This window comes from Falco rusticolus, chromosome 1 (genome assembly GCF_015220075.1).
Source record: "Falco rusticolus isolate bFalRus1 chromosome 1, bFalRus1.pri, whole genome shotgun sequence".
Classification (NCBI taxonomy): Eukaryota; Metazoa; Chordata; class Aves; order Falconiformes; family Falconidae; genus Falco; species Falco rusticolus.
Window position 1 is genome coordinate 60,610,176 of NC_051187.1, and position 12,273 is coordinate 60,622,448.

The window sequence follows — 12,273 nt, forward strand, 5'->3', positions numbered from 1 at the left end:
TCTCCGTGCTGTTTGTTGGCATTCTGTTGACCATTCCGCCCCCTCAAAGTCGTGTAACGTTAGGAATTACAGCATGATACATCTTCGAGTAGTTTTCATGATCAGGTGCTTTTATTAAGAAATTTCTGCAGTATTCTTTGAATTCACTGATTTTGTGATTTACCTAGAAAGAAAAAAGTAACCGGTGTGTGATGTCTCTTCTGGATAAGCCATCACCTTAGACAAGTTTTTATAGGCAATCCCACTCTTTAAAGCAATCTGACTAACCTAACCACCTTTGAACATTATAGAGTACTGGCCTTAAGCGTCTTCTAGACCCGCAGTTCACTGCGTACTTCTTCGTTTCTCCAGGAAAGGTTCACAGTATTGCATACACAACCCCCATATAAACAGAGAGCAGAACCTTTCTGCACTACTGCCAGCCACAAGCCAAGCTCTCAAAGGTGTTCACCTTCACTAGGCAGTAAGGCCACAGTATCTTCATTCACATTTACCGAACGCATTCCACAAATTCAACAATGCGTGATCAAGGAACAAAAGGGTTTCCGAGCAGATAGGTACTGCCTTGGCTTTCTCCAGGGTGCTGTTACCAGAGAAGGTAGGAGCTTATTTCCAAGGTGCTAGCTGAGAAAGAAATAATTTAAAACTGCGCTTCTCTACCCTCAGAGGTTTCTCTGAGCACGTCTGTGCTGTGTTGGGTACTTTCACGCTGAATGTTTCAGCAGGCACTCTGTTTACTTCACGGGGCTCAGAGAAAAGCTACTGAGAACAAAGTTTTTAGGAGAGATCTCTTCCTTTTCCCCTTGCCTTCAGCTATGTATCGATTAAGAGGCGTTGAAAATAGCTCCACACTGGCTGTTATCATCAGCACTGGAAACATATCCTGAGTTCCTACAACTGTGGGCTTCATTCCACTGAGAGCTGTACACTTTCAGTCTGTTTTGGTGGCTGCTGCTGCTGTTCATACTTCCTTGCTGAAAAAAAGAAACACCGATCAACACTGAGTATACTGTTTATTATATATATGTGTGTGCATGTATACACGTATACATATAACAATCAAGAAACAGACTTAAGGTTACAGAATGTAATTTCACCACTTAGCCACACAAGGGGAAGTTTCAGTCACTGCATGGAACTAGCCCTGGAGCGTACAGCCTTGGAAAGGCTGAACAGCAGGGTCATAGCAAAATGTCAGTAAGTTAATGGCAGAGAACTATTATTCCATTTGGGTCCTTTCATTTAAAAAAAAATATCAAAGACTATGGCTTCAGAAGTATTATTAGAGATGACCTGAACGACTCAGTCACACAACTGATCTCCACATCACTCATCTCCTCCACAACAAGCCACAAGCTAACAACTACACTGACTTCAAAATTAATCTGGTTAGCAAGGCAAAGGAAGATCAAAGAGTTGTATGCGGTGGAACAAACACCGACAATGAATGCCAGCAGGCATTCCTTGGTAGGCAGCACATACATTTTTGTTCCTACAGAATGCAGTGGCCTGGTTTGAGAACATTTATATTTAAAAGGTTTCATCTCATTAAGTATTTCTTCTAGGCCTGCATGTACAGCAGCTGTGAAGCAAGTGCAGGTGTTTCTCTGAACTGGACCTCTGGAGTATCAGAGGCATGGAGATCCTGACCTTCAACATTAAGATAGGAGTGTTAACAGTTGTTGCCAAAGTAAAATTCTCATTTATTCTCAATTTATGAAGTTGAATTACTGGTGATTCCCCAGGCCTCTCAACTTTTACAAATCCATCCATATTTGGACAATATTCAGACATTCCCATGTATTTTTAACTTCAACACTGGATTCGTTTTGACAGCTCTAAGAGAATCACGCGGCTGTTCCCTCACTCCGCACCTCCTCACGCCTCAATCCTGCGACCCACGTTCCTGCAGAACGCCTGCTCCCTACACGGTGCTGCAGGACAGAGGCTCTGCCCTAGTGTCCCCACCGCACGAGAACGGGCAGGGCTCGAGGCCACCCCTGCAGGAACCGTCCTCGGTAACCCGCCGGCCCAGCGAGCCCCCTCGTTTCCCGACTCACCGATGGAGTACATCTCCAGCTGCTGCCGCAGGCGGATCTTCTTCATACTGTCGTAGAAGTTCGGCTCGGGCGGCGTCTCGGCGGCTGGGGGCAGAGTGAAGATGCGCATGATCCTCCTCTTGTTCCTGCGAGGGGGCAAGGCGGTGAGAGGCCTGGCCCGGCCCGGCCCGGCACGGCTACACGTGGGGCCGGCGCGGCCGCTTCCCGGCGGGAGCCCTCGCCCCGCCCCCCGCGGCCTCCCCCCCAACCCCGCGGCCTCCCCTCACCGCCGCGCGTAGACGAGGAGGGCGAGGCTGGCCAGCACCACCAGCAGGTAGACGTTGGTGGCCTCGTTCCACGCCTCATGCACCGAGTAGTCGATGGCGCTGCTGTCGCCCAGCGCCGCCGAGCCGCCGCCGCCCATCCCCCCGGCCGCCGCCGCCGCCGCCATGGGGGAGAACGGCCGTTAGGGGCGGCCCCGTGGCGGCGGGAAGTGACGTCAGGCGGGCCGTCGGGGCCGGGGTGAGGTGCCGCGCCTCGGCCTCCCTGCCGCCGGCACGGGGAGGCCCGGGGGGGGCGGTGAGTGGCCTCGGGCTGCAGCCCCCCTGCCCTGCCCGCAATCTGTACCCCCTCTAGCTACGAGTCGCTGCGGGAGAGGACATAAGCGGGTGGCGACACGGGCACGGGGGGTGGCACAGCCTTCCAGCGCCAGAGGGGACGTCGGCGGGTGGGCAGGGGGGGTGAATGCAGCAGCTCGGAAAGCCTGGCAGCCGCGGGGTCAAAAGCACCTTCGCCCGCCTGGGCTGGTGCTGGCTCTGCGGCCGTGGAATCGTGGGATGTAGCTTAGCAGCACGTGGTGTTGAGAGGAAAAGAGGTTCAGATGGTTACAAGCCTTCACTTTCCACACAGGGACTAAATTTGACAGTTCAGGTTGTCAAAATAGAAACAGCACTTCTTGAAAAAATACTGCCTTTTTTTTTTTTTTTCCCCTAATGTGCCATAATGGGAGTTGCTGGATATTAGATGCTGGAGCAACATAGCTTGCACCTATGCTCCATATGCTCCTGAGGCCAAAAAGCACAAATCTAGGATCATACTTTGGCAGAAAAGGTGGAGCAGAGCAAGTGTTTCAGTTTAGAAACTTGAAAAGTCTGAACTGCTAAATGACATGCAGATTAACTAGACAGCAGGTTTTCTAACACATATACACACTTTTATTGTACTGCCTGATGTGGCATGTTTGAGCTACGCACAGGTTAGGTGTGCTGTGCTTTATCCTCTCCTGCTTCCTTCAATCCACCTCTGGCCCTGATACCTCTTTTTACCACATCTTCCTTCAGATACTAGAACTATTACAATATAGACATTACAGATACAGTTCATCTCCCTTTGCTTTTACGCATATGTGGGGTATGTGCTTATGTTACAGTTATTTTTCTTCACCCTCTGTACGACAATACGGGAGAAAACCCAAGTATTTTTAGTGCATGATTTATCTAACCTATGCCAAACATTCAGAGCGAGTCCTCCTGTGCCCGGAGAGTGCTCTGACCCCTTACTGAGTAGAGGGATTGTAAGCATCTCACTTGTATGGCACTCACTTCGCAAATGTCCAACTGGCCTGGGGAAACTATTCTTTGGAAAGCCCTCAGTGCAAGGATGTGCCAAGTCATTCTCCTTCCGTGCTATGGAACAGATTGATTTTAAGAAGCTTCAGATAAGGGCATAAAAGGATATGAGTGAAAAAGAAATTAAAATAAATAAAAAGCTAAGGCACTATTATCATGAGAAAAGTTCCTTGCCCCACATGGTGTGGGAAAGAAGAGTAGAACAGCAATTAGAGATAATTCTAGGTCATTAAATCAGGATGGCACCCATGCACAGAACTGTGGAAACCACTAAGAGGGGAAAAAAAATAAGTCTATCACTTATGCAACATGACACAAGACAGTTAATTAAGCATGGTTTCACAGGGATTCTAAACAGTTTCTCATGAAGTTGAGGCTTTATGTTTGCTTTTTTAGTATGTTAAACTTTTCTGCTAACAGGTCTGATAAGAAAGCATTACACGTCTGTGGAAGAAAAGTGGAAAGAATGAACATAAGTAACTTGTCTGCTCTTTATATTTCAATACTACCTCTAGACTTCAGTTCAGATCAGGCTTCCTTGTGCAGGCTGTAGAGAAGATGTGTTTAAGCTCTGTCTAAAGCGCTTTGTGTAATAACCCTGCAGCTTTGCTCTGGACAACCAAGGAAGGGGCTGGAATGCCCCAGGACTTCGCACCCAGCTTCCCATCTGGAGGAAACCAAGGCTTGTGTCCACAAAGCATGACTTCAGGTCTCTGGGGTGGGGGTTCTCACTGCAGGTGCCCGATTTGTTTGATTTAATTAAATGCTCAATTTAAGGCTCAGATAATCCTCCCACCCCTAACGCAGAAGACAGAGATTGTCTTCCCCCACATGCCCCTCTGAATTTAGCAAGTGTTAAGCAGTGGGTAGGACAAGGTTAGATTGAGGAACACAACATCCGGTGCTGCAGTGAGTGTGACAACCTTGCAAACCTGAGAAAAAGGGGTGATCTCCCATTTGCTGGCCTGTAGCAAGAAGAGTTATAGGGGTCTAGGCCTTCTGTGTGACTTCCTTGAGGAATCTGGTTTAAATACCAAAGTTGGTGTACTCCTAAGTCTAGGCTAGCTTCTGGTACACTGTTGTTTGCTTTTATAGCTTGGGATTTTGTTTCAGTCTTAGGCTCCTGAAACACCTTCAGAAATGGGAATGCAAGCTGCTGTAGAATTCGGTCAAAGCAAGGTCAGGCCTTGCAGTTGTCATTGTGCACAAGAAATGGTGTGACCTTTCTGTGTAGATTGTGTATTTATTTGTAGCTGGGATGAGGTGGGATGGGGTGACCAACACTTGTGTATGCTGTTAAATACATGAGGACATCAGTTGTTTTCTATTTTCTTATACTAAACTGCTTGGGGGGAAAGGACTGCCATTTTGTGCTGTGCCTGTACAGCATCTGACCTCCAGGATCCTTGCTTGTGCCAAAGCATGTAGGCATCAAACAAATAATATATAATAATAATATATGGCATTGGCTTAAGCTAAACATAGCTAATGGAGACCCAAGCTTAGTGGCTAGATTTTCAACATTACACATTAACAAATAAGCCTGGGGAGTTTCAGCTATGGGTCAGACAACTCCACACAGGAACCAGATTTTGGGGAGAAAAACACATAACTCTGTGATTTAATAAAAAAACCCCCAAAAAACCAACACTTAAAAAAAGTGGGAACTTTGTTCATTTCACAAAGAAATCTAGTGTGTGCTTAAAAAAAGCACCCACTTCAGTCCCATAGGTTTATCAAAATAATTGCTGAAAAGGGTTTTCCAGCTCTGCAAGGAAAGAATTCACTTTCCAAAATTCCTTAGCACCCAGAAACTACTATAAATTTGACTGAAAGCTGCTGTATATTAATCAGTTTTGAAAATCCAGTTACTTCATACCCAAAATGTGAATGCTGCAATCTAACAGTAAGATTGTTCTTTTGAAAATTACAGCCAAAGAATCTGTGTTTCTCTCTATATAAAGATATATTTTTAATGGATTTTGAGTTACCCAGAGCTAAACAGAATCAGAAATTGCTGAGACATAAATATCACTGTAATGTAAATATATTCACCATTTAGTCCTGATAAATACTGGATTATAGACATCAGAACACAGAGTGGCAATTATTGGAAATCATGTGGTCATCTCAAGTATACAGTATTTCAATTAAAATAAACCCACAGAATCCTTTTTCTTTTTTAAAAGTACCATCTACCATATAATTTATTTGGATGAACTTTACAAATATATGCATTATATCATGCTAGAAGAACTTGAGAACCACTTTTTTCTTGTTCCCAGGGTCTCTTGACTGTTGGTAAGACATTATATTCATAATGATAGAATCGGTTTACAGTTGCAGATTCTGCCAAATATCTCACAAATTGTATTTGGCAAACAGCACTGCCTCTCTTTCACAAAGATAATGATTTGAAGTTTTGTTTATGTGGCACCAAAGGAAAATAGTGGTTTAGAGCTTGTGATAGAATTTCAGAAAGTTTGTGTGGAATTCTAAACTTCTGATACACTTAATACTTAAACACTCTCATTAAACACAGAGTAGCACAGACTTTAAAAGTGTCCTTGAGAAAAGAAAAAAAAAAAAAAACAACCCACAACCCTGTTCAATTAAATAGGTTGTGTCTATTTTATTTCTGCAGGATTTACCCAGACCTACATAGCAGCTGGTGTCGATATGCATGCAATGCTTCTTACATCTGCTGGTGTTGAACATATAGATGAGCTGTCATAAAGGCTGCTCACCTGTACAGGATTTAGCATTGCATGAGCGCTTTTAGGATGCATTCTGAAACCCACAGCACACAAAGGGAAACATGCTACATCAGGCTTGAGCCACCTAGAAGCCTACAGCCAGCAGGCAGTTTGGAAAGTAAACCAACATAACCTTGACAGTGCTATTGTTTGGATGACTCCGAGGAAAACAAGGAGCAGTGGGTTTGAACTGAATGTGGGACTCAGCTCTGAGAGAGGGTGTTTCTGTTCTGTGTCCTGTAGTACAGACCTAACTGGTAAGGGCTAAACTTTATTGGGAAATCCACTGGGAAATTGTTTTGGCAACAGCATCTGACCAAGGGTAGAGCATACCATACCAGTAGTGTGGTCCAGGTGCCCTGACACAGTTGGCACCTGCAGCCAGACTGTCAGCAGGCCCGGCTGGCATGTCCCAGGTCTCCCTCCGCTGCTGGCACAGCAGTGTCCCAGAGGGTTTAGTCTGGGAACCAGGTGCTATTTCTTGAGTCTGGGAGACGGTCTTTGCTTTGGTTCTTTGGGTTGGATGTGGAGAGCAGGATGTGCTATGGGACTGCTGCAGGGATGGCAGAGGAGGCATTGCCCAAAACAGAAGGGCAAGGTGGTGCAGATCACTGACCTCAGCAAAAGGAAGGTCCTGTCCCTGGGCAAGGGGCCAGACCCAAGGCCTTTGTCTTGGTGATGGCAGCAAACAAAAGCCCTGGGACCACTGGGACCATATCTGCCTTGACAGTGACCACCTAGGGTGGTTTGGGGAACCTCCTCTGAATTTTTGTGAAGGAGATCACCAGTAGCAGCCCTTCTCCTTGTGTGGCCTGCATCTTTGTGCAGCTTCATTGGCTGGACTTTTGGGATGGAGGAACAGGGGTACAATAGGAAACATGGCAATAACCATCCCAGAAGCAGCATCTTTTGTGAGAAAGAACAGGGAACGTGAGGCTTTTGATTTGAGGTTGAGATGAGACCCAGCAGCTGCTGTTGAGGTTAGGCAGACCTGTGGCAGTGCTTTTGGTGGGGAGGTCATGTCCACTGATCTAGAGCTGGCTGGAGAGTGAATGAGGAGAGAGGGGCATGCAGACTTCCAGCTGTGAACAGGCCTCTTCTTGCTGCTCATCAATCCTTTGATGTTTTCCGCCAGACATGTAAGAGCTGCTTGTACTTAGGCAGCAAAGCCGCTGAATGTTTATTCAAGGCTGTCATTGGTGGTAAAACTGGAATGCCCAGCAGAGAGAACTGGAAAGAGGGGAGGCAGCTGCATAGTAGGGCTGTCCTGCTTCTTCACTCTCTGTGAGGCCTTGCCTCTTCCCTTTATGGGAAAAGAAGCTGGAAATGTAAGAAGGATGGGATTCATGCAATCTTGAGATTGTGGAAGGGGTTAGTGGGGAAGAACAGAAAGATGGAGAGGGTGCATACTCTGCTTTTACTGAAAGACTGGAAGGAGGTGACACTCAAACTTGGTTGAGGTTGCGCCAGGTTAACATTAAAAGGGACAGTAAAGTACACACATAGGACGAGCAAGTTAAAGGAGAGTTAGCCCCTGCAACTGGCATGTGTGGCTCTTCTGACAGCCCTTACATCTGTCAGTTTTGTTACCACAGACTTGCTAATGCAAACACAATGAGATCTTTTAGGGGTTTATGGAAGTTTGCTAGCAAAATACTGGCTCCAAGGCCAGATCCTGGCTATGTTTGGGCATGAGAGACTGCAACTGCTACTAACTAATGCTAAAGTGACCTTCATGCTGCCATCTAGTGTTTCCTCATAGACAGAGACATCATCTCAAAAAAGAAACTTGGAAGCTCCGTAATGCTGTATTCAGAACAAATGTAATTTATTCCTGCTGAAATCAATGCTGGACAACACACAAGCTAAAGGAGAGGGAATGGGGAAGAGACATGCAGAGGACCCAGTGCTTAGGGTGAATGTTTAGGAAGACACCTGTTCTTAAAAAAATGTGTAACACCAGGTACAGAGAGACATCTCCATGGCAAGACTGAACCAGAATTTGTCCTCATTTGTTTTTCACTCTGTGAAATTAATATGGCTGTTTGCAAGGTGCAGCAGTACACAACCGAGCAAGAATCCAAGCAGAAGCTTGTCTTAACAGAGACCAGCATAAAAAGCTTGGTAGGTTCTTCTTGTCTGTCCTTGCTACTCTCATAAAAAACACATGGTATGTTTACTTCACAGCCATTGGATACTGATTTTTCTTTCAAGTATACATGATGGCTACCAAGAGGTAACAAGTTGTTGAGTTGTTGCTGGGGGCACATGCAAAAGATTTGACACTTGGCCCTTCAAAGCTTGATCCCTGGTTCTGAGGAGCTGCAAGAGGATGCTTTTCTAATTGTTGCACATCGTGGATTCATGCTGGAACTGCAGAACTCTAATCCTAATAATAAAAACTCAATAGTTCATGGGCTGGATGATGCAATTACAACAGATAGAGCATTCTTCTTCCCCAGGCTTCTTTAAGGTGTTTTGTGTCAAAGTCCAAAACAAACATGAAGCATCCAAAATGACTGTTCTCTGTTGGAGGCCCTGAATTCTGAGCTTTGCTTCCTGACAACCTGAGCAGGAAAGCTGCTAGGGAGGGCCGCACAAGTGAAAAATGGCAAATATTAGCTAGTTTAAGAAAAGCGACTGACTAGAGCGAAAGGAAAGCCATAATGAGAAGCCTTTAAAGGGCTCCTGCTGACATTGTATGAAATCAGGTATGAATGTAGTAATTTCCAGGAAAGATTTCCCATTTGTAATAAAATCTGGGAGCAGCTTTTGAACATTTTGTACACAAACTGACTGCATATTCTCAGTGCAGTCACAACACAGCTTGTTTAGGTGAAGAGGAATATCAGTACAGCAAAGAACAGAACCAGACACTTGAGCAGAAAGGACAATGTAAGTCTCTGCTTACAAATCACTTATCAAGTCAAAACATGAAAGCTGTCTCAGGCCTTTAGGTCTTCAAAGACCTAGTCCACAGAACAAAGTCCTCAGGTGTGTAATGGTAGGGCCCATATGTCTCATTCAGACTATTCCTGTTTTTTCAGCAAGAGAACAAATACATCTCAGTCCCACCAAAAAGAGCCAACTGCTGGATTAAGGCATCATTACTCCTCCTCTCCAGCTGTTGGTACCAGGCTGCAACACCCATGTAGGTACCAAAAGGTTTCTCCTAAACACACTGAACAAAAAAGCAACCTTTATGCTTAGTGGGCTTTGAATTCAGACTCAACAGAGTTGCATGTTCTGAATATAGGAATGTTATTTTCCAAAGCTAATGTTTAATGCTTATTGCTGTGGAAGGAAGCCACGTTCTCTTTCAGTTCCTTGTTCTCCCTGGTTCCATCGAGTCACGATTGCATGGACAAGTGAATGAAAAAAAGATGCACTTCAGCTCTTTTCCAAAGCACTCAGGATTTCTGTGGAATAAAAAAGAGCAATAGACTTCTGTTTTACAGCTTCATCTCTGAAGAGCCCATCTGAGAATACCACAGAGCAAAGGCTTGAAAACCAAGGGCACATGTCTGTAAGCAGTCTCTTCAGAAACTGCATCATCTGCTTGCTTAAAGTGGCCACGTGCTTGCAGGTGTGGGATACAGGGCCCACAGACCGATGGCCACACAGCTCCAAAAACAACCTGCTCCCCATCCAGCAGGGAGAGACTGCTGTTGGGGCTCTGGCATCGGGGGTTCACCAGAATCTGAAGTGAACTAGGGTACTCCTTTCTGAGCGACCACTGCTTTTACTCCATGGAGAAGCGGGCAAGGGCTTTGTGGGTAAGATGTGGGCCAAAGCCACAGGAATCAGCACAAAGCTTGTGGGGGGCATGCAATGTTCTCTGCTCTTGAATCCTCTTCAACCAGTTTAAGTGGACCAATATTTTTCTTTAACTATTTTCCTGTAATTTTTTAAAAGAGTTTTTGTGTAAATGTTGCAAAAGAAAATTTATTGTTTCTTAAGGAACAAATTTTCCCCCTACACCCACACAACTTAATTTCTTTCCCTCCTCCTCTTCCAATGATAGATTAAACATGTAAATGGGAAACTTGCACAGCTCTGGCACTGGGTAGATTTATTTTTTTTTCTAAATCAAAACGTACAACTTCACTTGTTCTTTTCTTCTCAGTTTTGGGGACAATGATTCTGTCCTTCAGGCAAGCTAAATAAATAGGAAGGACATTAACTTCAGTATGTTCTTTGTCTCATGATTCACTATAACATTTCCCTAGTACTAGGCATGGCTGCCTCTCGAATAAGCAGAGTTAAAACCTTCCTGTAGGTGTCTAAGACCTCTTGGGCAGAAGGCCTTTCGGCTGGGTCCTGCTTCTTACATGCTGCATGGATGTCAAACAAATGCAGTCGCACAACGTCACTTCCTTCAACATGGCCCAAGAAAAAATTTGAGACATCTGGGATTTTCCAGATGTCTGTTTTCTCATCATACGGAGGCATGAGGTCATCCTTGAATGGCACTTCTTCTCCATAGGGCCAATGCTGTTCAGGAGCTACAAACTCACCCCGGAGCTCCCGATGACCACACTTCACCAGCTTGCCAGCACTCCTGTTCACAACAGGCAAAGCGTCCAAATCATTCACCAGGATGTGAAAGTCACTTGTTAGGAGATACTGAGAGAGGACCTTGTCCAGGTCATTTGAGTCACACATCACTAAGGTGCCCAGAGGGCTGCTGTGCAGGTACTGAATGACACTCACATAGTCTATAGCAAGCATCAACCTGCGATGCCAGGTGTTCATGCCCTTGTACTTGGGGATGTGGAGAGTTTCATTCAGGCCCCTCAGGGAGCCTAGAGGATGGTACTCAGTGAGGATTGTGAACTGCTGCTCACAGTAGCCAAGCAGCCGGACAACGTGCTTGCTTTGAAGTGCTTTCAGCATCTTCAGTCCATGGAGAAAGTCCTCCTTCAGGTCTGAGTTGGTGAGCTCTGAAAGGACCACTTTGTTTTCCTTCCACTCAGAAAGGAAGACCTGAGAATACACAAGAGACATGTAAGACACGTGGAGAGCCTTCTCACACCAACCACTGCCAGCTGCCGCTGACTTTCGAGTCACTGCTTAGTCACAGCTGCAAACTACAGTCACCAGAGACGGTCAAGCCTTTAGGCAGGGCCATGTACCTGCCACAGCAAGCCCTTACCAATGGTATAATCACATCACAATTTCCAAAGTTTTCTCTGGAATGGGCAATGCGGTTGAATTAAATTATTTCATACCACCCAACCAGCCAGTCTTACTCTACCGTGACTGTGCCATGCTCCACAAGCGCTTCACCACTCTCTGTGATTTTGCTTTTATAGCTGGATGTCATTTGGTGTCCGGAAGATGCTCAGGTCACGCTCTCCTACCTGTGCTGTGCACCTTGTCAGTAGCCATATGCCCAGGATGCCTACAGTAATTAGCTGCTGCAAGGATAATTATAACAGCGGTATGGGCATTAATTAGCCAGCAAACAGTGAAAGCTCGTTATCCACAGCAGAGAAGAAAGGAAAACCAAACTCACCTTTTTCACAGCACCTTCACCAACACACTTGAGTTTCCTGACTTCCCTATTGATGGCTTCGCAGGAGAGCCACGGGGAACAGTTCTTCACCGCTCCCAGCCTGAAGTACCCAGACGGGCAGAGGCCGGGGTCTGTTTCGCTGCGTCCCGAAGCGCCGTCGAACGTGCTGAGGTACAGGTAGAGCAGGGCATTGAGCAGCAGGATGGCCGCAAACAGTAATGCCAACGAGACTGGCGACACCTCCCTGGGAGGAAACTCCCTTCGAGAGAAGCGCGGCTTCTTCTCCATGGCTGTGCCCTCTGCATCCTCCGGGAAAGGCGGCGCTGAGCAAG

At 46.0% G+C, this 12,273-nt stretch overlaps 2 protein-coding genes across 2 annotated transcripts; both read right to left on the minus strand.

Moving 5' to 3' along the window:
• Positions 1 to 89: 89 nt before the first annotated feature.
• On the minus strand, positions 90 to 2,534 carry SMIM19 (small integral membrane protein 19). The gene is made up of 3 exons (XM_037381254.1): positions 2,327 to 2,534; positions 2,061 to 2,185; positions 90 to 974 (listed from the first exon to the last, which is right to left on the minus strand). The coding sequence occupies exons 1-3, from the start codon at positions 2,488 to 2,490 to the stop codon at positions 907 to 909; spliced, it is 357 nt and encodes a 118-aa protein (XP_037237151.1). The 5' UTR covers positions 2,491 to 2,534; the 3' UTR covers positions 90 to 906.
• A 5,690-nt stretch (positions 2,535 to 8,224) lies between these two features.
• Positions 8,225 to 12,255, minus strand: POMK (protein O-mannose kinase). The gene is made up of 2 exons (XM_037381355.1): positions 11,942 to 12,255; positions 8,225 to 11,409 (listed from the first exon to the last, which is right to left on the minus strand). Exons 1-2 carry the CDS (start codon positions 12,227 to 12,229, stop codon positions 10,636 to 10,638), a joined length of 1,062 nt encoding a protein of 353 aa, XP_037237252.1. The 5' UTR covers positions 12,230 to 12,255; the 3' UTR covers positions 8,225 to 10,635.
• Between the last annotated feature and the right edge of the window lie 18 nt (positions 12,256 to 12,273).